General features: G+C 46.0%; 1 protein-coding gene across 4 annotated transcripts; it reads left to right on the top strand.

Annotated features, from left to right (window-relative positions):
* On the top strand, positions 1-27,865 carry PTGES (prostaglandin E synthase). 4 transcript variants are annotated; one of them, XM_083722560.1, is made up of 5 exons: positions 1-55; positions 1,151-1,189; positions 6,249-6,391; positions 15,550-15,632; positions 27,320-27,865. In XM_083722560.1, the coding sequence occupies exons 1-5, from the start codon at positions 16-18 to the stop codon at positions 27,567-27,569; spliced, it is 555 nt and encodes a 184-aa protein (XP_083578686.1). In that variant the 5' UTR covers positions 1-15; the 3' UTR covers positions 27,570-27,865. The 4 variants fall into 4 exon arrangements, with proteins under 4 accessions (XP_083578686.1, XP_083578687.1, XP_083578688.1 ...); XM_083722561.1 differs by lacking the exon at positions 1,151-1,189; XM_083722562.1 differs by lacking the exons at positions 1-55; positions 1,151-1,189 and adding an exon at positions 471-498.
* Positions 27,866-27,921: the final 56 nt, after the last annotated feature.

The raw sequence follows: 27,921 nt of genomic DNA, 5'->3' as shown, positions 1-27,921 counted from the left end.
GCTGTTGAGCTGTGCATGCAGAAGCCCCAGGTTCAGCTCTTAGAACCTCTCCCAGGTAGGTCTGGAAGAACCCTCCCTGCTTTAACACCCCCCCCCAAAGCCATTGCCATTCAGTGCAGACAATACTGAGTCAGATGGACCAATATTCTGAATTGGTATCAGGTGGCTTCCTATGTTCCTATTCAATTCAGCCTTTGGTTCAGAAACATGAGGACTAAAATCTTATTTAATTTTCTAAGTACTGTAGCTCAGTGGTGCAGCATAGCCTTTGCATACAAAAAGTTCCAGGTTCAATCTTCACTTAAATGTATTAGGTGTGGGTGGGGGGGATTAAATTAGTGGAAACATAGCTGTCAACGTTTCCCTTTTTTTAGGTAAATTATCTTATTCCGAATAGGATTCCTTGCAAGAAAAAGGAAAAGTTTACAGCTACGAGTGGAAATCTACCTAATTTGCTCGATCTGTTCAGTGATAGAGCATCTGGAATGGATGTAGAAGGTACCAGGTTCAATGTTCTTCCTGCTTTTAAAGAGCAGAGGTGAAAATGTCCACTTGCTGTTGTTATGACATCTAGATCCGCACTGTCGACACTGACTGGCAGTGGCTCTCTGTGGTTTCAGGCAGGGATCATTCCCAGGCCTATCTGGAGATGTTGTCAGGGATTGAACCTGAGACTTTATGTACACCAAGCAGAAAGTCCTTATGGTTCAGATTTAAAGGCTGCTTTAAACAGGAGCACAGGAAGCTGCCTTACACAAAGTTGGACAATTTCCCCATCTAGCTTTATATTACCTACACTGACTGGCAGCAGCTCTCCAGGGTTTCATAGAGGGTTCATTCCCTGCCCCACCTGGAAATGCTTTGGGTGCTGAACCTGGGGCTCCTGCGTGAGCTATGCAAATGGGCGATACCCCAAACTAACTATGGTTTGGGGGGGGGGCACCCCTGTGAAGAGGCAAATGGGAACTTTGCATGACAAGTATCTCAGCGGTGCCCCTCCCTCTTCTTCTGTTTGGCTGGAGAAGAGGTACACGTGACAGCTTCCCACCCCTATATCAGAGCCTGCTATCAGAGCAGCTGGAGGAGTCCTTTGCTGAATGGCTGAGCTGTGTTTATCCTGAAGTAATCAGGGATGTGGTTCTTCTTATAGGAAAGTTGCTGTCGTTCCTACTCTCAATCCATTCTAGTGGTAAGTGTGTTATTGGCTGGGATCCACTTGCTCCCCCACCCCCCAACCCTCAGTCTTGGAATGCAACTTTTGTCTGGGAGCCAAGCATAAGGGATGCTTTCTCTGTTCCAGAATGTCACATCAGGAATTCATTTGCAAAACAAATTAGCATTCCATTCCAAGCCGGAAGCAAGGCAGTGTTTTCCAAAATGCTGCAATCTTGCAAACACCCCCACTCCCTGTTTTATAACTGCCTTTTGTTGACCAGGGGCCACCCCCTATTTTCTGACTCCTCTCTCTTTTAGAGAGAGAAATTGTTCTTTATGGGTGTGTGAATTGTAAAGCTTCAGCGTTTTAGTTTATACCTTGGGGCCTCTGGAAGTTCAGTCTGGGGCTGGCAGTGGAGCTTTCCATTGTTGAGCAACTGCCAAGTTCCCTGGGCTAGTTAGATGTTGTCCTGTTTCCCTCTGGAACCACCTGCTGCTGTTGCTTGCCTCTTCCATCTCTTTGTCCGAGTGAAGGGAAAGGACTAAACATGTGGTCTATCTGTGCTCGGCAAGTGGAATATGTTAAAGGCATGTGTTAAAGGTTTTACAGCTTATATTTCCATACTTTTCTTTGCTGCATGCTTGGCCATGTTAAACCTCTGCCGGGGTTCTCTCACCAAAGAGCACACACCCCAAACTTGGACCTTGCCCTTCCAATGACTTTTTACAATACCTGGCAGGGTTGGTGTGAGCATTAAATGAGGAGGACCATGGGTGTCACCTTGAGCTTCTTGGAGGAACAAGTGGGGTGTCCATGCATGCAATCAAGGAAACTGGCCAGGTGTGAAAAGCAGAGAGCACTCCTGCCCCTTTAACACCTGGGCAGAACAGGACTTTTTTTCAGTAGGTGGAAAGCCACACTTGCTGTAAGGTTTTCCTCTGCATATCTGTTAAAGGGGCAGGAGCTCTCTCAGCTGTTGGCTGCCACCCTTCCACCAACATCTAAGCTTGTCTATTTCTTTCCCTCCATCCATATCCCCCCTTTCCTTATGGGACATTTCCTTTTAGGATTGGCTGACTATATGGCAGAACATGTCAGGATTGTATTGCCTGTTGGGTTCTTGCACCAAGTGAGGTTTGTGGTACTTGGGCCCTATGGGTGGGCTCTCTCTGAGGCTCTCTTGGTGCCCATCAGGACCAGTAGACTGGAAAGCAGGCCAGTAAGAAGAGTCAGAGACAATGACACGGAGAGTGGGTTATGAATTGAAGTTCTCACCCTAGCCACCAGGGGTATTGTGTACAGTCATACCTCAGGTTAAATACGCTTCAGGTTGAGCATTTTCAGGTTGTGTTCTGCGGCGACCTGGATGTAACGGAACGGGTTACTTCCAGGTTTCGCCGCTCATGCATGTACAGATGCTCTAAATGACAGCACGTGCATGCGCAGAAGCGGCAAATCATGACCAACGCACATGCAGACGCGGGGTGCGTTCTGCTCAGGATGCAAACGGAGCTCTGGAATGGATCCCGTTCGCATCCAGAGGTACCACTGTATATAGTTTTCACTCAGGTCCACGTAAGTTAATTTAGGCAGGAAACCCTGGGTTTTTGTTGTTACAATGTTGACAGGCGGCTGCCTATAAAAGCAGGCCGACTGAGCTGTTTGCTGTTCAGTTCAGTTCCAGCTTACAGTGGTACCTCGGGTTAAGTACTTAATTCGTTCCGGAGGTCCGTACTTAACCTGAAACTGTTCTTAACCTGAAGCACCACTTTAGCTAATGGGGCCTCCTGCTGCCGCCGCCATGCAATTTCTGTTCTCATCCTGAAGCAAAGTTCTTAACCTGAAGCACTATTTCTGGGTTAGCGGAGTCTGTAACCTAAGCGTATGTAACCTGAAGCGTATGTAACCCGAGGTACCACTGTACTTATAAAGAACTACTTGGAGAAAGCTCTGTGTCATCTGCTATGTCCACCCACTACTTAATAGAGTGGCTCCCTGATTGGTTGTAATCAAGGAGGCTGTCTGGTGCTGGCTGACAGAAGTTGATGGGGCAAAATGTTTCCCAGCCCTACCTGGAGATGCCACAGGGGACTGAAGCAGGGGCATTCTGCAAGCAAGGCAGGTGCTCTAACGCAGAGCTGTGCACTTCCTCTTAAAAAAATAAAGTAAAATTCTAGTCCCTGTTGTTCTGAATAAAAAGCTGAATCAGCACAGGAAGCTGAGTCAGATGGCTGGGTTCATCTAGCTCAGTATTGTCTACACTGACTGGCAGCAGCTGTCTGGGATTTCAGGCAGGGAACATTCCTGGAACTACCTGGCAAGGCCGGGGACTGAATCATGGACTTTCTGCATGCGAGGCAGATACTCTACCACACAGCTATGGTCCTTTCCCATAAAATCACATTGTAGCCTGCTCCAGATCTCTGAGTGGTGAGAGACTCTGGGGGTGCCACTGTTATGAGGACTAGAATCTTATTTTCATGGGAAGGGTCATAGCTCAGTGGCAGATAATGTGTTTTACATGCAGAAGAAGCCGGGCTTAGGAGATACAGTACTATTGCCTGACATCCTGGTGAGCTTCTGGCTGTCCCTGTAGGCCAGGTGTCAGCTGTACTGGGCACTGAAATTTGAGACCCCAAGGTCTGCCACTGGTGTGGGGACCCATGTCTCCTGGGGCTGATGGGAGTTGCAGTCCAGCAACGTATTTTGGGCCAGAGGCTCTCCACACCTTATATGCAGATTTATTTAAGGAACTTCTGTGTTGGCTGATTTTCTGGGAATTCTTTGCAAGTTGTTCCATGACAAGCCCTGTCTTGTTAAAGAGCCCCCTAACTGCAGCCACAAAGCCCCGATGCATTCCAGAGGATTTTCAGGCAGGACAGGATAAGCTATGACTCTCCAGGTGTCTTTGGACTCAAACTCCCATCATTCCTGGACTGTTTGCCATGGTGGCTGGGGCTGATGGGAATTGGGTTCCAATGAATATGTGGTGGGCCACCTTAGAAGAGGCATTTCCCGCCCCCACCCACCCCCCATGAGGGAATGCCTTTTTTAAAGCAGGAGCATCTCTTGCATGAAGGGGAGGGGGTGCTCCTTCTTAGAAAAGGGACGGGGAGCATGGAGTACCACCCACTTCTTGAGGTCTAAATGTTCCTTAGCTCTGTTTGAAGGAACATCTTGGGAATGCTAACCTGATGTTGCTCTCTCTGTGGGCATGATGTACCGTAATTGCGCAATGCCCTCCATTGCCATTGCAGTTACAGATTTCAGAGAAAGGTGACTGGCATGTCTGCAACCATGGTCTAGCCAGAATTTCATGAGTCTCGGTGATTAACCTGGAGTTTCTCAAAAAACCACAACGTTCTTAAGAGAATCGCTGTTTGCAAGCAACATGTTCCTCCCCTCCAACATTTCTCTGATGAAAATAGGAAAGTCCTATTCCATAAAAATAAGGGGGGGGGGAGGAATTACTATTTATATTCCACGCATCTGACTGGGTTGCCACTCGGGGAGGCTTTCAACATATATAAAAACATAATAAAACATTAAACATTTTTAAAAATAAAAACCTTCCCTATACAGGGATAGCTGGAAGGGTCAGATACCTCCATACCCTCCAACATTTCTCCTATGAAAATAGGGACATCCTAATGAAAAGCGGGACATTCTGGGATCAAATCAGAAACCGGGATGGCTTCTGTAAATCTGGGATTACCCTGAAAAAGGGACACTTGTAAGGTCTGTATGCTATAGAACTGCCATGCCTCTAAATCTTGCCCAACCCCCTGACACTTAAAGGATGTGGTGGTTAATCTTAAACCTGTGTGGTTTGTTTGCCTTAAGCCTGGCATCTCCAAACTCAGCCCTGCAGATGTTTTGGGACTACAACTCCCATCATCCCTGGGAGTTGCTACTGGAATTGCTACTGGAATTGTAGTCCCAAAACATCTGGAGGGCTGAGTTTGGGGGTGCTTGCCTTAAGTAGTGATTCTCTGCTCTCTTTTCCTGATTGCCAGTCTATTTCTGGGCCCGATTCAAGGTGTTCACATTTGTGTTTAAAGCCCTAAACAACTTGGGCCGCAAAGATCTGAGAGTTCTCCTCCACCACCACCCTCTTGGGTGTTAAGCTCAGCAGAGGGGGTCCTCTTGGTAGTTCCACTGTCCTGAGGCATTCAGGATGGTGGCAGCCCCAGAGAGGAACTTATTTGTGGCAGCACCTAAGTTGTGGAACTTTATCTAGCATCTGGCATCACAGTGTCCATCATGCCAAAAATACCCCTCTTTACTCTTTACCTCTTTACCCTAACCTTGGACACCTAAGAACATGAGAAGAGCCCTGCTGGATCAAGCCCATGGCCCATCGAGTCCAGCATCCTGTCCTCATAGTGACCAACCAAATGCCCATTATGGGATGTCCCCAAGCAAGACCTGAGTGCAACTGTTGTTCCCCATTATCTGGTATACAAAGGTAGACTGTCTTTGAGCATGGAGGTTCTGCTATCACAATAGACTTCCATATGAGCAGCCTTACTAGCTCAGGCCAATGGCCCATCTAGTCCAGCATCCAGTTCTCACAGCAGCCAGTGAGATGCCCCAATGGGAAACCTGCAGGCAGGATCAGAGCACAATAGCCCTCACTCGGCTCCTGTGTTATGACTAGCAACTGCTATTCATAAGCATTCCTGCCTCTGATCGTGGAAGCAGAGCATAGTTATCCTGGCTTGTAGCCATTTCATCTGGAATATAGGTTTTCAGGACCCACCCCCTTCCTGTGATTGTAACTTGTTTTAAACGGTTTGTAATAATGAATTTTAAATTCACCTGATGGTGAAGGGTGGGGAACAACAGCAGCAGCAGGAACAAATAAACAAATAATGGAACTTCTGAATATAAATCCAAAGGGTTGCATGTTGCAATGCTGACTGGTAAAGGCTCCATCCAAAGAGTAGATCTGGTGATTAATGTTGATCCAACCCCTTTCTTACATGATATAATCTGGCACTAGTTTTCAGACCTCAGAAGGAAAAACGAGCTCCAGATCTCTGTCTCTCTGTCTGTTTCTCTCTCTCTCCACCCCACCCCACACTCTCAGGAAACAGCATCGATCCTTCGCTTCCCATGCAGAAAATGATGGAGAATGAAGCCTTCGTGTCTTTCATATTCTTTGGCACCCTTTTGGTCATAAAGATGTATGCCATAGCCGTCATAACAGGGCAAGTGAGGCTTCGCAAAAAGGTAGGCAAGTCATTCTCCCCCCCCCCCCTTTTTTTTTTAAAGGCACTTGTGTGATTGTAGAAGGAGTTTTTACCCTCCATGTGGCTTTTGAAAATGGTTCTCTTTAACTTTTTGGTATTTCGCAGCAAGTTGGGATCTCATTTTGCGCATTTAATAGATGCTACTGTTTAGCTTTCTCTGACTTGCATCTGTTTACATTTCCCCCAAAACTGGGCTTTGAACACACTTTGCAAAAAAGAAAAAGGGAAACCAGAAATGTTAAACAGGTTGTGGAATTCTTATGAGAGACTTCCCAATCGGAATTTGATGGGGTTTTTTGAGGTGTTAAAATAAAAAAAGAACAGCTGATCCATCTTTCAGATTCCTCTATTTGAATATTTAAATCCTTGTTCCAGTAACTTTTAAGGCCCACCAAGGGACCAATGGTGAGCACCTGGAGCTCTTCATAAATAATAGAGACCAGTGTTTTGCTTCTGTGTCCTTGATTCAATTCAGTAGATTCAAAATTAGTCAAGGATCTAGTAGCAGGCATTTTAAGTGACTAATTTGCCAGTATATGGTGAAGTTGACACTCCTGTAACTAATTTAGAACCAGGTCTCATGTTTTCAATCTGATTTTTGTTCCATTGGAACAGAATTGCCAGTAATGTAGAAGCCACACAATCCGAATGTGTTTTTGTGTTCACTAGACAACTTTACGCAGAGATAAATCAGCCCCCTTAGAATGATGACCAAGGCGGAGTAGTGGTGAGCAGCCTGAAGAAAAGCATTGCTGAAAGCTCTTCCAAATCTTAAATGGGTGATGTTTCTTCTGATTGCTGTGCAAAGTTAACTCCTTCAGCCAGTTTGGTAGACAGCATCTGTGGTGCGCATTCTTTTCCCCCCAAGAAGGAGGATTTCAAATGCCTTTACAGTTGTAGTAATGATAACACTAACAAAGGAAATTTGCAGGGGGGAAATGACTGTCTACACATCATTCTACCTTATTAGTTGTTTTGCTATGCTTGCCCAGCAGTTTTATTGATGTTTGGAGGGGCACTCTTTAGATATTTAGCATTGACTGGGGATGAAGCAGTCTGGCCACCCTGAAACCTTTGCAGTATTGAAAGCTGGACCTAATGGTCAGGGATCCCTTTACCTTACCCTTACTATCCTGTGCACAGATCATAGAATCATAGAACCGTGGGGACTCCCCAAGTGTCATCTAGTCCAACACCCGGCAATGCAGGACTCGCAGCCAAAGAAACCCTTGACAGACAGCTATCCAACCTCTGTGTAAAAACTTCCAATGGAGGATTGTCCACCACCTTCCCAGGGAGTCCGTTCCACCCTCAAATGGCTCTTGCCATCAGAAAGTTCTTCCTAATGTTTAGTTGGAATCACCTTTCTCATCATTTGAAGCTGTTGGTTCAGGTCCTGCCCTCTGCAGCATCATAAAACAAGCTTCAACCATTTTCCATGTGGCAGCCTTTCAGATACAGTGGTACCTCGTGTTATGTACCATCCCCCTTACGAATGCTGCGGGTTACGTGCTCCGCTAACCCGGAAGTAGATGCCCCTTGTTGTGACCTTTGCCCCGGGATGCGAGCAGAAGTCGTGGTGCAGCGGCACAGCAGCAGCGGGAGGTGCCATTAGAGGAAGCGTGCCTCATGTTACGAGCCGTTTCCTGTTACAAACGGACCTGCAGAATGGATTAAGTACGTAACATGAGGTACCACTGTATTTGAAGATAGCTATTGGGTCACCTCTCAGTCTTCTCTTCTCCAGTTTAAACATACCCAACTTCCTCAATGTTCCTTGTAAGGCTTAGTTTCTAGACATTTTATCATCTTGGTCGCCCTCCTCTGCCTCATCTCACAGCTTGTCAATATCTTTCTGAAATTGTGTTGCCCAGAACTGGGCGCAAGATTCCAGTGGGAGCAGCGGAGCTGATCAAGGCAGAATAGAGCAGTACTATTACTTTCCTTGATCTGGATACAGTCATACCTCATGTTACGTTTGCTTCATGTTATGTTCTTTCAAGTTATGTCCCGCAGCGCCCTGGAAGTACTGGAAAGGGTTACTTCCTGCTTTCGCCGCTCGCGCATGCGCAGAAGCGCAAAATGATGCCACGCGCATGCACAGAAGTAGCAAGTCGCAATCCATGCGTGCACAGAAGTGCCGCTGCGGTTTGCGTTCTTTTCATATTGCGAATGGGCCTCTGGAACGGATCCCGTTCGCAACCAGAGGTACCACTGTACTAGACTTGATTCAGCCTAGAATTGTTGCTGCTGCCTTGGGCTGCAGTATGTCTCTCTCTGTCTCAGTTGCTGGAAACCACAGAAGGGGAGAGTGCCCTCCTTGTGCTCGGGTCCTGCTTGTAGGTTTCCCATAATGCACATCTTTTTGGCCACTGAGAGAGCAGGTGGCTGGCTAGATGGGCTGCTAGCCTGATCCAGGCCATAATTCTGATGTTCTTAGCGGGACTTCTGCTTAGCGGAAGTTTGTGTGATGTTAAAAATAATGAGTTTGTTTTCTCTTTTTTTAAAAAAGCTGTAGTTTCTTTCCTGTTCCCTAGAGGGAAGGAATGCCTTCTCAAGTACTTCTTGGAAATCTAGCTTTCACTTCTTGTTATTTGGAAAAAGAAAACTTGACTGCTGTGTTCTGCAGTTATAGGTGGTTGTCTAGGATGCAATAAAACAAACCAGAACACAGTTGATCTCTTTTTGGACCCACTCCAGATGGTGCCCAAACCTGCACTGAGTGTTGGGGGAGGGGGTGCATGGGCAACTGCCCATTTTCTAAATTAAAAAGCAAATAGGGAGATTTTGTGGAGGTTTCTGTGTGTCAAAGTTGGATCAAGCCATTAACCAGGCATTGTGTCTCCCCAAGGTCCAAAGTTGTTTTGTAGAGCTAGGAGATAAAACAAATGTTCCATTTTTATGCGATGTCTGAAATTTAATTTTTAGTTTTCAGTAATAACAAAACCAAGCTAACTAGGGAAAGCTATCTGAGCTCAACCAGAATAGGAGTAGTGAAGCAGAAAACTGTTTGATGAACAGCTCTAGATTTTAATCACAATGAACTATTTTCCACCTAATGATTCGGTGGAGGGATTAAAAACTATTCCCTCCCCCATGTGGATTATGCTGGGGGGGGGCTAAGGTTCACCCCAACACCCCTTTCCCTATGCAAGTAAATGGAGAGATCTGTTTTCCAGGGAAAGGAGGCAGAGTTCCCACAAAAATTCCACTGTGGAGAGTGGGCAGAAGCCCACCATACCAACAGTCTTTGGGGTAACAGGGACATATCTGAGGAGCAGGTGACATCCCCCAGTCTTTCCTGACAATCTTTTCCATCTCCTATTATTCCTATTGCACCCGCACCAAAACAATACAGTATTCATTGTGGGGGAACCATAAATCTGTATTGCTTTTGTGTGGGTGCTGAAGAGAGTGATGTGTGTTTGCATATACAAGTCTCTGAAAATTGTGTGAGTTGAACCTAGGCTACTGAAGAAAGTCAGTCTCTGCACCCACTTTTCCCTCTGTCCAGGCCCACCAAAGGTATGCAGCCCACTGAAGATTGCCCAGGAGGGAATGTGACCTTCAGGCTGCAAAACATCACCCATCAGAGAGAAAGGGAAGTTTAGACTTCAGGGATTGTGGTCAATGCTAGTCCTACTTAGAGTAGACCCATTGAAGATAATGGCCATGACTAACTTTTGTTGTTTAGTCATTTAGTTGTGTCTGACTCTTCGTGACCCCATGGACCAGAGCACGCCAGGCACTCCTGTCTTCCACTGCCTCCCGCAGTTTGGTCAGACTCATGTTTGTAGCTTTGAGAATACTGTCCAACCATCTCGTCCTCCGTCGTCCCCTTCTCCTTCATCTTTCCCAACATCAGGGTCTTTTCCAGGGAGTCTTCTCTTCTCATGAGGTGGCCAAAGTACTGGAGCCTCAGCTTCACGATCTGTCCTTCCAATGAGCACTCAGGGCTGATTTCCTTAAGAATGGATATGTTTGATCTTCTTGCAGTCCATGGGACTCTCAAGAGTCTCCTCCAGCACCATAATTCAAAAGCATCAATTCTTCGGCAATCAGCCTTCTAACTTAGACTAACTTAGATCTCTTAATTTCAGTGGGTCCATTCTCAGTAGACTCTTTGTTTGATATCTGACCACTCCCTCCAGGTTTCAAGTGCTTTCCTGAAATGTTAAAAGTGATGCAAATTATCCATCAATAATTCACATTATAATTCATTTTTAGAAAAATCCCAAATTGCAAAACAACTCCTTCAGGGATTTGAAGGGGGATCTGGACAATTGTCAACCAGGGTCAGCCAATGGCCTTGGATGGCTCCAGGCTTTCAAAATCATGCTTGTCATCATTCTTTTAAAAGAACTATGTCTTGGAAAGGAGTTGAGATTCTTGTATTCAAAATAGTGAGCTGACTTCCAATGGACACTTGCTAGTTTCCAAACAGGGTCTGTACATTCTCCGTTTTCAAAACAGATCGTTGCAACATCAAGGATTAGGTGCTGGATCTTTTAAGAAATTGGAAGTGATCCAATGCCAAAACCTCTGCAATTGTGATGCGAGCAATGCCTGGAACTTTTAATGAAAAAGCAACCAGAAATAATCTAATCCTGACTGTTTCAAATTAAGAAACCCAAAATGATGACTGTAACTGGAATACCAAAAACAGGATTTTACTGCAGTTTAAGCTGTGGACTTATTGGAGGTGGTGGTTGTTTTAATATTCTTTTGGAATGTTTTAAAGAGCATGGCTTATGGAACTCCTTTCACAACCTGGGGTTTATTCATAAGAGACTGCCACCTTGCATTAGGTGGTGCAACAAACTTGAGACAGTCGTGGGAAATCACCAGGCACAGACACAGCCATGCAGCCAGTGACGTTGGGTGGAATGTTCTACTAAATCTCCCAAAATGCTGATAAAAGCCTGTTGGAATGGGAAGAAGCAGTCTTCGCTTTTTATTATACACTCTCTGTAAAGCTCATAATCTCCTGGAGTGGGGAAAATACTTTAAAACATCCGTCTTTGAGCACAGTCTGAAGACATCTCACATCTTCTGTCTCTGAGGCTGAGTTACAAAATGAACAGAATTAAGGGCTAAAACTTTGAGCTGGTTGGGATTACATATTTAGTTGCTCCCCCCTCCCACACACACAGAGCCCCACACTTGTAGAAAACTTGCAAGCCAACCTAGCCTTTCCCCACATGTAGAATGCTAGAAAATAACTCAGAGGCACCATCTCTTGCTGCACTGAATGCATAAACTGTATTTGGCCAATTTGTAAAACCAGCTGGCGGTGTTTTTCGGAAATATGCTACTTCAACATGCATGGGACGGTAGCAGGTTCAGAGTAGGGATGGGGGGAAATTTCAATTCTGTTTGCATTTAAAAGGCAAATCTACCTAATGTGTGTTTTACAAACAGTATGGGAACCAAAACACATCAGTCCTTTGAAATCTGCACATCTCTGCATTTTTGCAGTTTCCCAGCCAGGTAATCTGCCTAAAAATTCCCACATCTGGGGGAAACATGCAAAGAAATGCATATGTTCACAAAAATAATGTGCGGAAATGTATCATATAGGGGGATATAAATATATGGGGAAATATTCTTTGCAGAAAAGAATAATGAGTTTGACAAAGTTTCATGAAGAAATGGGTGTGTGTGTTGAAGGAATTAATATTAAAATGTCGGGTTTTTAAAATGAGGGCTTTTAAATGTAAATAAATAAATTGCAAGCTCATGTGGAAATGTGGAGAAGTGAGTTTAAGACAGGGAAAAAGAAAACTGGAGAAACCAACTATGGCATATTCACCCATCCCTTGTTGTTCCAATTATAATTATTAATTAAATTTATTGGTCACTTTTTTGCCATGGCAACTCAAAGCATCTTACAATATTTTAAGCAAAAAACATGTGTATACATTCAAACTAGCATAAATTAAAAGAATGAATCAATACTTTCCATATAAAAAAAATTCTGCACACTTGGCAAACTGGGATATTGGGGGGGGGTGCAATGGGGGGGAAGGTTCTGCCTCAGCCTCTCCCTGTTGCATGAAGATTGCCTTTCCATGCGGGGAGCATTCATGCACCAGCCTGCCTTCTCTTCTCTCCCCCATCCCTGCAATCAGAAGTTGTGCGATCTGCAGAGGGCAATGCCAATCAGTGCTTCTGCACTCCCTGAAGGGGTTCTGCTGGGACTAGTTTGCTTCAAGTGTAAGCATTCCACAGTCTCCACCACTTCCTCAAGGAAGCTGGTAATTAATTTGAATGTTTTAGAGCTGAGAGGACACTTATGACCCGAGGCTGCTCCTGGGAGGGGCCAGACCTTGGCACTTTCATGCCTGAAGTGTGAAGTTGCAGTCATCTTTGTCAGATGTTCTGGAGCTGAGTTCATTCGCATAAAATCCTGTGAATAGGTTACAAGGCAGATTGCCAAATTGTGGTTTGGCACGCAAGAAACTAGTCCTCATGGCCTTGTAGGTCTTCCTTAGTAAACACAGGAAGCTACCAAATGCGAGGTAAAGACTATGTATTGGCACCCTGAACAACCAGCAGCTCCAGGGATTCTTTGGGAGTGGAGAAGTCATGCTTTAAATGTATGGGTTTGTCGGAGCCTCATCTAAACAATTCATTTAAAGCAGTGTCATATTATGTTACAGATAGGTAGCCGTGTTGGTCTGCCATAGTCAAAACAAAAAAAATTCCTTCCAGTAGCACCTTAAAGACCAACTAAGTCAGTTCTTGGTATGAGCTTTCGTAGAAGTGTGCATGCACACGAAAGCTCATACCAAGAACTGACTTAGTTGGTCTTTAAGGTGCTACTGGAAGGAATTTTTTTGTTTTGACTATGGCAGACCAACACGGCTACCTATCTGTAACTGGAACTATGGAAGGCACCACATTGAGCCGCATGAAATGGAAGTCAGGTGTATCTGAAGAAGTGTGCATGCACACGAAAGCTCATACCAAGAACTGACTTAGTTGGTCTTTAAGGTGCTACTGGAAGGAATTTTTTTTGTTCATATTATGTTAAACAGCCATGGTGTTCCCCCCCAAAAAACCTGGGAACTGCAGTTTTTTAAGGGTCTTAAAAGTTGTTAAAGGTAAAGAGACCCCTTACCATTAGGTCCAGTCGTGGCCAACTCTGGGGTTGCAGCGCTCATCTCGCTTTATTGGCCAGGGAAGCCAGCGTACAGCTTCCGGGTCATGTGGCCAGCATGACTAAGCCGCTTCTGGCGAACCAGAGCAGCGCATGGAAACGCCGTTTACCTTCCCGCTGGAGCAATACCTATTTATCAACTTGCACTTTGACATGCTTTTGAACTGCTAGGTTGGCAGGAGCAGGGACCGAGCAACGGGAGCTCACCCCGTTGTGGGGATTCGAACCGCTGACCTTCTGATTGGCAAGTCCTAGGCTCTGTGGTTTAACCCAGTTGTTAGGAGACCTCTATTTCCCCTCCCAGGATTTCTGCATCAATCTCTCTTCCCAGGGAACTTTGATAGGTGTAGCTCTGTGGCGGAATAGGGGTGTCCTGACAACTCATGGAATTGTGGTGTTGTAAGAGACACCAAAGGCCATCTAATCGAAGCCCCTGCAATGCGGAAAACTCAACTAGAGCATCCATGACAGGTGGTCATCCAACCTCTGCTTAAAAACCTCCAAGGAAGGAGAGTCCCCACCTCTCATGAGAGTCTGTTCCACTGTCAAGCAGCTCTTACTGCCAGAAAGTTCTTCTTGATGTTTAGTCAGAATCTCCTTTCTTGCAATTTGAAGCCATTAGTTTGGATCCTACCCGCCAGAACAGGAGAAAACAAGCTTGCTCCATATTTCATGGGACAGCCATTCAGACACTTGCAGATGGCTATCATATTTCCTCTCAACACCCTTAAGAGTTCCCAGGATTCCTTAGGTAATGAAACAAGATTCTAGTTCATGTAGCTATGAATAAAGGGCTAGATTAAACAAGAGCCTAGGGAGATGCCTTATGCCAAGTCAAACATGTTCCATCTAGCTCAGTATTGTCTACACTGGCTGGCAGCAACTGTCTGGGGTATCAGGTGTCTCTCCCAGACCTACCTGGAGATGCCACTTGGGATTGAACCTAGGACCTTCTGCATGCAGTGCAGATGCTTTGTCACTGAGCTGTGGCCCCTCGCCACAATTTGTGACATGAGCTCCTGGACGGCTTGTGCAGGGACCCTTTTCTCTTGTGTGAACCTTGAGAGTTTTTGCAGATCCAGCAACCCTCCTTTGTGCCAATGGCTACCCAGGCCACCCCAACTCCTGCCCAAAGACAGGATCTGCCCAAAGGGCTTTTGTTGCTCCAGGAAGTATGTGGTCTGTGGCCAGTGTGCATGGAGGATATAGCAAAGTAAAACAGAACCTTGCTTGCCCTGGGGAAAGGCTCAGTGTAGCCAGAGATTATTCTAACAGGTAGGCTTCACTCTTGATGGCTCCTCCATCAGAAAATGTATTTATTTATTTCCTAAAATGTATACCCTGCTTGATTGTAAAACAAAACACAGTAACATTAAAGCAATTTACAAAATAGACAAAGCAATAAGAAAAAATAATTTAAGACTTTTGAAAAGTTAAAATAACAATAAACCAAAAGCAGGTTGAAATTTGCATCAGCTTTCAATAGTTTTTCTAAACAAAACAAGTACAGATTCAGGTAGGTAGCTGTGTTGGTCAGACGCAGTCAAAATAAATAAAAATAATAATTAAATTAATTAAAAAAATTGTCCAGTAGCGCCTTAGAGACCAACTCCAAGTACAGAAACCAAAACAAGTATGAAAAAGTTGGAGGCCTGACATCAATAGGCAGGGAGTTCCAAAGTTTAAAGACAGGTATGACATGATACCTGTAACAGGGCTAGTTCCTTAGATCAAAGCGGCTGAGTGGATGGATTTGGGGTAAGGTAATCTTGCAGGTGAACTGGTCCCAAGTTGTTAAGGGCTTTTATATACTGATAGTAAGACCTTGGCCTTGGCACAAGCGTGATATGCCAAAAGTGCCTTGCTTCTGTCAGCAATTGTGCTTTTAGCAAAACTGCTTACAATGAGGGGAGATGCAGGGAGAAAGTTCTTATTATGAGCCTGTCGTGAACTAATTGATCCTTGTCTTCCTCCAGGCATTTGCCAATCCGGAGGATGCTCTGAGGCACGGAGGGCTGCAGTACCACAGGGAAGACCCTGATGTGGAGCGATGCCGCAGGTGAGTCTTAAAAATAAAAAACAAAATTCCTCTTTGCACCATTAGGAGGCCATCTTTCCCTTGCACCTCAACCAATCAATTGCTGGCTCTGCTTTGCATGGCTAACCAGTGATGTAGATTTTGAAGCTGCTTAGCATTGTTCCTTCCCTCTTCCCATGTGATTGCCGGCCCCCCCCCCCCCAGCATCACTGAGGACATATTGTTGGTAACTTCACAGGCCACTCAAGAGTTGTGAAGAAGTTTGGGGGAATGGGGGGGGGCAAAATGGACAGATTCGTGCATCCCGAGTGGGGATGTAGGTGAAAGTCATAGAATAGTATAATAAAATTATAGAATTCTAGCATTGGATGGGGCCCAAAAGGTCTCTGGTCCAACCTCCTGCAATGCAGGAAGTTCCAGCTAAACATTTAGTCACATCTAGTGACATTTAAAGTTTAGAATTCTTCCCTAGATGCAACAGATCACATCTCAATTTCCCTTAAGCACAGAAATTTTATATACAGTATCTGTATCTATATCTACAGTATCTATCTTTTTACAAACATACAAAGAATGTCAAAGAAACAATTTGCTGCTTGGCTTGACCAGGGAAAGACGCAAGTGGAACAGAACTAGTGTTCTTTTTCAGCGCGGAAACCAGCAAATTAAATTGGCCGAAGGCAGGAGCAAATCTTTAGTACTTAATGCCCAATTAAAAAACGCTTGCACTTCTCAGAAATTGCATCTCTCATTCTTCCCAGAAAGGCTTCATTAGTTGTTGCCTTGAGGAGGGTATGGTTAATTCCTCTACTAATCTACTTGAGGTTGGTCAGCAGGGTTCTCATCCAGTTTGGTAGCAGTTTAAAAAAAGTAAAGAAAAATAAAACATTCTTGTTCTTTTTTTAAAAAAACAAACAACTAATTACCATGAAAAACACAACTGTCCCAGCACCAGTGACACAGTCTTAGGGTGAAGGGAGCATAAAACATATAATGGTAAGGCTAAAACTATGCATTGTTTCAACGTACAGAACTTGTGAGTTGGTTCTGCTCAGAGCAGACCTACTGAAATTTGTGGACCTAAGTTAGTTGTGCCCATTAACTTAAGTGGGTTTACTCCGAGTAAGACAAGCATTGGATACAACTACCTATATTTAGACAGAGGTTATCTGGCGCTTTTGGAGCCAAAGAAAGAAAGAAAGAAAGAAAGAAAGAAAGAAAGAAAGAAAGATGCAAACTGAGATAATATTTTGGACTATTTTTCAAACCGCTTTTGGCCAGATTTATTTATTTTATTTTATTTATTGCCATTTATATCCCACCTTTTTTCTCCAAGGATCTCAAAATGGCATATGTGGTTCTCTCCCTCCTCATTTAATCCCCACAACAACCTTGTAAGGTAGGTTAGGTTAAGAGAGGCAGTGCACTGTCCAAAATAACACCCAGTGAGCTTCCAGGTCAAGTGGGGATTTGAACCCTGGTCTCCCAGGTCTTAGTCTGACACTGTAACCACTGCACCACAGTGGCTTTGGTTTGTACTGTTTTGCCCTTTGATGCCTGTCTCCAGATTGGTTTTATAGGTTATAATACAATAACACCAGGTAGTAAACAGACGTTCCACTTGGGCTTGGCCTCTCAAACTTAAACAGTGAATTGTTTTACTTTTATCTCACCCATGCCCCTAAGGTGGTCCCACAGCAGGCTATAATAATTTAAACACAATATTAAAAAGGAGTATAAAACAATATAAAATCACAGATATAAATACAGTGGTACTTCGGGTTAAGAACTTACTTTGTTCTGGAGGTTCTTAAGCTGAAACTGTTCTTAACCTGAGGTACCACTTTAGCTAATGGGGCCTCCCGCTGCCGCCGCTGCGCAATTTTGGTTCTCAAGACAGATGTGGCAGGGGATTCAGCATATTACCAACTACAAACCTAACCTTGGTGCTGTCGACGGTGACCCTTTGCTGGCGGAGGAGCTTAACTTCTTCTTTGCTTGCTTCGAGAAGGAGCCACCTGAGACGCCGGTATTACAGCCACCAGCCCATAGGGGCCCCTCATTCACTGTAGAGGAGCATGAGGTGAGACAGGTATTGAGGATGGTGAATCCGAGGAAGGCTGCTGGACCTGATGGCATCACGGGAAAGGTGTTGAAGGGCTGTGTGGATCAGCTGGCGAGGGTCTTTACTAAGATCTTCAACAAGTCCTTACACCAGTCTATTGTCCCACCCTGCCTGAAGTCGTCAACTATTGTTCCTCTGCCTAAAAAATCCACAATCAGTAGTCTGAACGACTACAGACCAGTTGCACTGACTCCAATCATCATGAAGTGTTTTGAGAAACTGGTGCGCCGTCACATTATTTCCTGTCTTCCATCAACTTTTGACAACTACCAGTTTGCATACAGGGCAAATAGATCCACGGAAGACGCTATCACTACTACTCTCCATGCTGCTCTGTTCCATCTGGAGCAGCCGGGGAGTTATGTGAGGCTGCTGTTTGTGGATTTTAGCTCTGCTTTTAACACTATCCTCCCCCATAGACTGGTGTCCAAGCTAGAGGCGATTGGACTCTCCAACTCCACCTGTCTCTGGGTTTTGGACTTTTTGTCAGAACGTTCTCAGAGGGTTAGAGTAGGGTCACATATGTCCACAGCCCTTAGCCTTAACACCGGCTCACCACAGGGTTGTGTGTTGAGTCCCCTGCTCTATACTCTCTATACGTATGATTGTACAGCCATTTATTCCAGCAACAAAATCATCAAGTTTGCTGATGACACTACGGTGGTGGGGCTCATTTCAGGAGGGGATGAGTCCGCCTATCGGGACGAGGTGGAGCGGCTTTGTGCTTGGTGTGGAGAGAACAATCTGGCTCTTAATACGACTAAGACCAAGGAATTGGTGGTGGATTACAGAAAAAAAAAGGCGGACATTCAGCCCTTGTATATCAACGGGGAACGGGTGGGGAGGGTGGCGGAATTCAGGTTTTTGGGAGTGACTATCGATCAGGGCATGACTTGGAGCGCAAATACCACTGCTCTGGTGAAGAAGGCCCAGCAGAGAATTTATTTCCTCAGACTTTTAAAGAAGAACAATCTGAGTGAGAGACTGCTGGTGTCCTTCTACCGAGGCTCCATAGAGAGCATTCTCACATACTGTATTTGTGCCTGGTTCTCCAGCTGTACAGCTAGGAAGAGGAAGGTGCTCCAGAAGGTCATAACCACAGCCCAAAGGATTATTGGTCATCCCCTCCCATCTTTGGAAGAACTGTACGGTTCCCGTTGTCTTAGGAAAGCAAACAATATCCTGCAGGATGCATCTCACCCGGGACACAGTCTGTTTGTACTACTGCCTTCTGGCAGGAGATACAGAAACATCAAGTCAAGGACAAATAGACTGAAAAATAGTTTCTATCCAAGAGCTGTGGCCTTCTTAAATGCAGTAACTCGATAGTGTGACCTGGGAGTTTGATGGGTGTGGGTGTGGGTGTGGCTGGAATGTGGTTTGTTTGGTTGTTGTTGTTGTGTTGCTTTTGTTGTTTTTAAGGGATGGCATCCAATTTCGTTGCACTTGTGCAATGTTGCACTTGTGTAATGACAATAAAGAATCTATCTATCTATCTATCTATCTATCTATCTATCTATCTCATCCTGAGGCAAAGTTCTTAACCCGAGGTACTATTTCTGGGTTAGCGGAGTCTGTGACCTGAAGCGTATGTAACCCGAGGTACCACTGTAAGGAGGATCTCAAGTGTCTTAATCCATAGACAGCATCTGGGACTTAAGTTTGGAGAAAAGGCAAGTAAGAGGCAACATGATAGAAGTTTACGGAATTATGTACAGCCTGGAGAAAGTGGAGAGAGAACCCCCCCCCCCCTTCCCTCTTTCATAACATCACCACTCTGTGGGCAAACAGTGAAGCTGACTGTTGGAAGAACCAGGACAGATGAAAATTACAGCACAGAGGTAAATTATGGAACTCCCTTCTGCAGGAGGCAGTGATGACATCAACTTGGATGTTTTTAAAAGAGGATTGGACAAATGCATGGAGGAAAGGGCTATCGAGGGCTACTAACCAAGAGGGCTATTGCTCTGATGCTTTTGAATACCAGTTGCTGGAAACCACAGGGGAAGGGGAGAGGGCTCTTGTGCTTCGATCCTGCTTGCTCCTTTCCTACAGGCATCCGGTTGGCCACTGTGAGAACAGGATGCTGGACTAGATGGGCCAATGGCCTGATGCAGAAGACTCTCCTTATGTTTTTGACACACAGACTCAAAGCCCTTGACGCTTGCAGCCCTCGTAGTGTGATGGTTCAGTATCCAGACCTCTGAATCTAAATGCACTGCTGCAGGACTAGTCTGAACAGGAATCTTAAGTGCCGCTGGTGTTCAGCTGGCCCTGAAATCCCCTTGAGAACATGTGACTGGCTTGCTTCAAGCACCTGCGTTCCTTCCGAAGAAAAGCGTGAAGTCCTGTTTTGTTTTGTTTCTTTTGTAAAGGAAAAGAGGTGAAGCAGAGTTGACTGGGTAGGGAGGGCATAGCTAAGAGAGGGAAATGGTGCAAAAGCAGATTTGGGAGAGGGAGGAGCAGCTGGTCATAGATGCAAAGGCTAATAGAGTTGTGGGTTTCCAATCCTACAGCCTTATACACTTGCAAGCTCCTCACCCTAAGAAGCCCAACAGAGAACAAGAAGCCTCGATGGCTCCATATAAATTCTGCCCCCTTAATTAAACTATGACATTTGCAGCCACAAGACATTGGTGAGGCCCATCAACACAGGTTTTTTTAAGGGTGATGGACCCACTCATGGAGGACACATGGAGGTGGCTACTAGCCGTGATGACCTTATGCTACCTGCCTCTGAATGCCAGGTTGCTGGGGAACAAAACTGGGGAGACTTGCTTGTGGGCTTGCTTGTGGGCTTCCCATTGGGGCATCTGGTTGGCCACCAGGAGAACAGGGTGCTGGAACTAGGCGAGTCACTGGATTGTGGAGCTGGGAAGCACTGGGTCTCTTCACCCAGTGTTCCAATGCGCTCCTAGCCACACTGAAATTTTTTTGGCCAGCCTAGGCAGCTGTCAATCCAGGCACCAAAAAGAAGCAGCAGCTTTGAGTCACCTAGGTACGGTATATCACCTGTGGGCACTTTTGACAACTGTAGCAGCTGCCTAGCACTGTTAATTGATTTCTCTCTGTGTTGAGGTGGATTAAGTGCACCTTAAATACTCCCTGCTGCCAGGAACAGGCTGTCAAGAGTTGTGTCAGCTGGCTGACATCAATGGAGATCTTTCTGCTATGGAGTGCTGGCTTTCCCTTTCATTGTGGGGTGAGCCTCATCTGTCATGGAGAGGGGAAGGAAAAGCTCTGACCAAGTGAGGAGTGGCTGATTTATTTATTTTTAAAAGCTGGTAAAAGTTCCTCCCCAGAGCTATTGAACCTATGCTCATGAAGAGGAGAGGGTGTTTTGTGTGCAGGAAAAGTGTTTCGGGTCTGATGAGATTTACAACTCTCACTGTTTGCTTTGAGAATGAGAGCTGGCTTTGGAATGTAAGCAAAGGATTTGATGGGGCCTTTCACTTCCATAATTGGCAGGATACGACATGCTCTAGGCAATCACACTTCTAAGGAGTGGGCAGGGGTTCATCCTTTCAGGAAGGTAGCATGTAATTGCAAATAACCCCCCTACGGACCTCCAGAATGAATTCAGTTCTTAACCCGAGGTACCACTGTACAATTGCAGGATTGTCTGTCCTTTAAAATGTACACTTTTCAAGTTTTTGCAAAGCCAATTCTCCAGCCAAATAGTGTGAATTTAAATAATGCACATGCAAAGGTCAATTGTGCTAAAATGAGTTGAATCAAGGGAAAAATAAATATGGCAGAAGTATGGTTTATAGACAGCAAGTATTGGCGAAAAATTGCATGTAATAAAGCCACTTCCAGCTTGCCCAGGAGGTGGGGTTGCGGGCTTCATGCCCACCCCACGTGAGCGGGGGCTGGTTTCAACCCCCACGAGAGCAGGGGAATCCTGGCCGCATTGTCCACCCAGCCAGCCAATCGGGTGGCTGGGGGGGGGGGGCATGGCCTGCCTTATTTAGGGCTGGCGCGCCCAGGGCTCGCCCTCTCTTGCCGGCTAGCCCCCACGTTTTTGTCCCTTCCAACTCCATAATTATTTAATTGCTTAATTGCTTACAAGCGCTATGTTAGAAAAAACATATGACTGCTTACCTGGCAGCCCTGGGTTGGAGGGTCATTGGCCACCCAGGCATACGTTTCAGCTGCGAGGCCCTCTACCGGCTTGATGGCGTGCATCTTTCGGATGCTGGAAATGATATTTGGCTGATGGATATAACAAAGGGGATAAGGGATTGTTTTCAGGCATGAGAGTATTGGCGGCGAGCGATTGCTCGTGTGGCGGTTAGGCATTGGTAAGAAGGGGTTTAGAGAATGTGGGGGGGGGGAACGCCATCACCTCCCCCCAGAGAATGAAGGGTGGTCCGATAAAGGACTCCGGGGGGCGTGGCCCTGTCCGAAGCCTATGGAGGTGTGGGCCTAAGGGACGCCCCCGAGCGGTGACCCGGGAGAGCTCCTAGTTGACGTGCCTCAGCAGGAGACTCCCCCTCTATGGTGTTAACCCTTCCTGTGTCTCCAGCAAATGGGCTGGAGCTGGATAGTCGATAGGACCAATGCCTAAGCCAATGCCTCTCATTCCTGAATTCAATAAAGTTGTGGCCCAATTCGCCCATTTAACCTTAAATTCGGGTGTCTAGTGTCTTTATTTCTCCTTGGTGGGAGGCGGGAACTCGCCACGCAATGTTGTTATTAGGAGAAATTCACACTCCATTGCTGAGGACTTAAAAAGAAGGAGAAGAATGTGCAAAATGAGGTGGGAATGTGGATGGCAGCACTTAGGACTGGGAAAAAGAGAAACCGAGAGAAGATGAAATTGACTGAGTTCTCCTTCCTTGATGCTCTCTCTTTTGGAGAGCCACTGCTTGTCTGGGTGGACTGTACTGAACTAGAGGAGCCAATGGTCTGACTCTGTAGAAGGCAGTGTCATATGTTCTTGTTTAATCTAGCTCCCTTTTCAGAACCATGAAAACTGGGCTCATTCTTACTTCATTTTTAAAGGACTCTTTGATGGAGCACTTGCTTTGCACACAGGAACTCCCAGGTTCAAACCCCAGTAGCATCTTCAGGAAGGGCTGGGGAGAAAGACTCCTTGCCGAAACCCTGGAGAGCCCCTGCCAGCCAGTGTAGACAGTACTAAGCTTGATGGGCCAAAGCCTGACTCCATATAAGGCAGTTTCTTATGGTTCCTGGACATTCATAATGTGTCTTGCATTCCTTCCTTGTCAGCCGAAAGGGAAACGACCTCCTTGGTGACCCAGGGAGAGTTTTTAGTGACTGTTTTCCTTTAATTCTGCTGGTCCATTTCATTATAGATTTCGTCCCCAGGGGGCTGTGTGCTTCCTGAAAATTGTACCCTACAACCCAAGCCAAGACATCAAAAGTTATTTTGCTGTTGTTGACTTTTAAAATAAACGTTCTAGACCCCACCATCTTCCGCCCCTGCACTGCAGCCCCAGACTTGGCCCTTAATCTGCACCGACCCTTGAAGGCAGGAAATGGTTCCATTGAGGTGTTATGGCTTGTGGCATGACTTGTTTACGCATAATCCCATTAGGAGCCCTGGGTTGTGGCCAAGGTGTGTGCATACATAAATGCAGAAAGGGGGGGAGAGAAAGGGGGGCCGAGGAGCCAGGAAATGGTGCAACCACGCCATTGCCATGGCAACGATCCCATCCATGTGCGTACATCTTGCCTTAATGAGGACACGGTGATTGGAGCCAGCTGCAAAGGCTTGGGTTCTGTTGTCTGCTTTCCCTGAGATTTTTGCCGCTGCAAATGACCACAAGCTGTGTGCTGTGTGCAGTTCTGTTCACCCTCACCCCCAACAAGGATATTGCAGGGTTGGAAAAGGTTCAGAAAGGGGCCACCAAAATATTCAAGGGGTTGAGCAACTCGTCTGTGAGGAAAGCTTGCAGCATTCAGGGATTTTCAGCTGACATAAAATGCGAGTAAGAGGTGACACAATATAAGTCTATGAAATAATGGCTGGCATGGAGGAAGTGGCCAGAGAGAGGGGGAAATTCTCCTCTCATCACACGAGAACTCATAGACATCGAAGGAAGCTGAATGTTGGGAGATTCAGGGCAGATAAAAGAAAGTCCCTCATAGTTAACTGTTTTAAAGTCATCCACTTTGCTGGCTGTCAAATGGCTCCTGTGGAATGGAACTGAAAGCAATGCATCTGAATCCCAGTAAAGCTGGAAGCCACAGGAGGGGAGAGTGCTGTTGTGCTCAGGTTCTGCTTCCTAGTTTCCTACTGGAGCCTCTGGTCAGCCACTGTGAGAACAGGATGCTGGACCTAGATGGGCTATTGGCCTGATCCAGCGGCCACGTCCTTAACATTCTTAAACCCCACTCCATGGTCTCAATAGAGGCAGGAGGTTTGGGTGGGTGTGTTTGAGGGGAAACAGCAGCTGAGGCAGTGCTAAAATGGAATGCAGCATAATTATTCATGCGACAGATTTTGCTACTCTTCTCACCACCACCACCACCACCACCCAAAAAAAAAGTTTGGGGAAATTGACTCTCACCTGTTTGTAGTACTGAATCAATTTATTTATTTTTAAATCTTCACTTGCTTCTGGGCAGAGCTAATGAGAAGCCCATAAGCAGGACCTACGTGAGACAGCAACTCTCCCCACTTGTGATTCCCAGGAACTGGCATTCAGAGGCATATTGCCTCCAACAGTGGGGGGAGAACGTAAAGGCATAAACTGAACCCTGTTGGGTGCGTTTCCGAATGCAGTTTCCTCAATGCAAACCTCCTGCCCGTGGGCCAATAGTGGCCTACAAGGCCATTTGCCTCAATCCATGTCCATCTGCCAATCAGAAGACATCACATGTAACATCATGAGGTAATACCTGCTGGATCAGGCCATTGGTCCCTCCAGCCCAGCATCCTTTTCCCGCAGTGACCAACCAGATTCACATTATGAGAAGCCCACAAGCAGGACCTGAGTGTACCAGAAACTCTTCCTACTTGTGATTCCTGGCTAACGGGGGTTCAGATGCATGCTGCCTCTGACAGTGGAGGGAGAACGTAGCCATTGCAGCTAATAGCCCTGAAAGTCTTGCCTTCTGTGATTTCATGTTTTCATTGTTGGGACTTAGTATGAGCATAGGAAAACAAGAAAAGCCAGCCAGGTGTGCCAAAGCAAAGCCCACAAACAGGACCCAAGTCCAATAGCATCACTCTCTCCATTTGCAATTTCCAGCAACTGGAATTCAGATGCATTTCTTCTTCTGGCCATGCTCCCCCACTTCTGCCTTCTAGGCCAGGCACCCCCAACCTGCAGCCCTCCAGATGTTTTGGCCTACAACTCCCATGATCCCTAGCTAACAGGACCAGTGGTCAGGGATGATGGGAATTGTAGTCCAAAACATCTGGAGGGCCGAAGGTTGGGGGTGCCTGTTCTAGGCGATTGAAGATCATGCCAAGCCCCAGAGCATTTATTATCAGATTCCAAAAGCTTTGTAGACTACCTTACAAGTTGTAAGATAGTCTACAAAGCTTTTGGAATCTGATAATGAGTGGCTGAAGGAGATTTGAAAGCTGACTCAGTTGAGACAAGGTCTGAGCTGGTGACCTTCCTCTGGGGTGAAAAGGAAAGCCATTCATGTCTGAAAGTTGCGGTTTGGGAGTGGTGCCAGTAGAGGCTTTATTCCCGAACAGTCACTTGGGTGCGTCTCTTTTATTGTTATATAACCCTATTAAAACCAGCCTCATGTTGTTCAACTGTACCTACCTAAGGTAGATTGTGCTGGAATTTCCCCCTTGTTCATAGAGCTTGTTTAGCCTGTACCCACCAAGTAGGCAGACATCTCTGGGTTGTGTCAGGGGGGGAATGGAATCTGCCCCTGACCATCTAGGTAGGTGTCAAATCTCTCCCCCCCCCCAAACCCCCCCCCCAACATCTGAATGTTTTGTAAAATGTGTGCTGAGTTTTGTGTCTGCTGTTGAAAACACAATTGTTATGAAGCCTAGATGGGCAAACATCTCTTCAAGATCGAGGTGGGAAAGGAGAGGAGCCAGTTTAAAAAGGTAAAGGGACCCCTGACCATTAGGTCCAATCGCGGGCGACTCTGGGGTTGCGGCACTCATCTCGCTTTATTGGCCGAGGGAGCTGGCATACAGCTTCAAGGTCATGTGACCAGCATGACTAAGCCGCTTCTGGCGAACCAGAGCAGCGCATGGAAACCCTGTTTCCCTTCCTGCCAGAGCAGTACCCATTTATCTACTTGCACTTGGAAATGCTTTTGAACTGCTAGGTTGGCAGGAGCAGGGACCGAGCAACGGGAGCTCACCCCATCACAGGGATTCGAACCGCTGACCTTCTGATCGGCAAGCCCTAGGCTCTGTGATTTAATCCACAGCGCCACCCGCGTCCCGGGGCCAGTTTAGTCTCCAGCAAAAACTGGTGGTGCACAGCACCAATTGGCTGGGAATAGTGATGTTAATAACCACTATTCCCCTTTCCTGACTAAGGCTTGGGCATTATCCAAACATTTTAAAAAATTTTCAGGCTTCTTGTGTGGCCATAGCTCAGTGACTGAATAACTTCATTGTACTCAAGAGGTCCAGTGTTCAGTTCCCAGCATCACCAGGTAGGGCTGGGAAAAACTCCTTACCTGGAACCCTTGACAGCTACTGCCAGTCAATGTACATAATACTGAGCTAGCTGTACCCGTGGTCTGATTTAATTTAAGGCAGCCCCCCTTGTTGACACAATGAGATGTTTCCTTCCCCACCCCCTACACTTTTTAAAAAGTGCAACCTTTTTAAAATGCTTGATAACTTTGCACTTCAGTTGTACACATTGCATACCTACTTCCACTAAAATAAGGATTCTGTACAATTTTCAGTGTCTCTCCCCCAAATTGTGCCCACGTTTGCACAAATAGACACATAATCCAACTGATATCTGCATTCTAGACTTCAATGAAATCTACCAAACAGGTCTGTTTGCTTTGAAAAGTGTTCAATTTCTCCTTCCACCCTTAAGAACACAAGAAAATCCTGCTGAATCAGACCAATAGACTGCCACCTAACCCAGCATCTTGTTCCCACATTGGCCAGCCAGGTGCCCCAGTGGGCAGCCCACAAGCAGGATTCAAGCACAAGAACCACTCTGCCCTCCTATGGCTTCCAGCAACTGGAATTCAGAAGCATGACTGCCTTTGACTATGGAGGCAGAGTATAGTAACTGTGGCTGGGAGCCAGTGGCAGCCTTCATGAATTTGTCCGATATCCTCTTTTAAAGTCATTCAAGTTGGTGACTATCAAGTTGGTGATGAGCAACGGGAGCTCACCCCGTCGCAGGGATTCGAATCACTGACCTTCTGATCAGCAAGTCCATGCTCTGTGGTTTTACCCACAGTGCCACCCGTGTCCCATTATATAAACTTATTTCTCCTCTCTAAACTAAAAAGCCCCAAATGCTGTGATCTTCCCACATAGGGGAATATCTCTATCCTCCACCGTGGATAATTTTGGTTGCCGTTTTCTGAACCTTTCCTAATCTAAAATAGATAAATGATTATCTGGGTTCTCCCCCCCCCCCCTTTTTTTTTGCAGGGCTCATCTCAACGACATGGAGAACATTTACCCCTTTCTCTTCCTTGGTGCGATCTACTCCCTTCTGGACCCCAACCCGACTGTGGCCCGGATCCACTTCTTGATCTTCTTCTTTGGCCGGATTGTCCACACCTTAGCCTACCTGCTGAAACTAAGGGCTCCCACACGCTCAGTGGCCTACAGTGTGGCCCAACTTCCCTGCGTCTCTATGGCCCTACAGATCCTCTTTGCAGCCATCAAGTCCTGGTGATTGCTTTGATCTGAGACTTGAAAGGTGTGGGAAGCGAGATGGACAAGTGGCTTTGTTTGTAAGAGGTGGATAAAGCTCTTCCTTTTCCTTGCTGTGGTCTGGTGATGTGCATTTCAGCCTCAACCACTGCATCTCTTTGCCTGGATGGACTCTCAGTCATGTCATCTTCAGACTGGACAGTTTGCTTGGCAATCTCTCCTAGGAGGGGAGGCACCTTTCTGTTGCTGATGGGCATGTGGTGCAGAGGTTCAGGTCCACAAAATGATAAATAAAAACACTTATTGCAGTAAAGAATATCTCGCTAGTCCCAAGCTGTCTATTTCAACTCTGGTGGATTTCACTTAGAACAGAA

Source organism: Podarcis gaigeae, assembly GCF_964106915.1.
Source record: "Podarcis gaigeae genome assembly, chromosome: Z".
Classification (NCBI taxonomy): Eukaryota; Metazoa; Chordata; class Lepidosauria; order Squamata; family Lacertidae; genus Podarcis; species Podarcis gaigeae.
The sequence above is the reverse complement of the archived record's forward strand: the minus strand, read 5'-3'. Positions and strand labels throughout refer to the sequence as shown.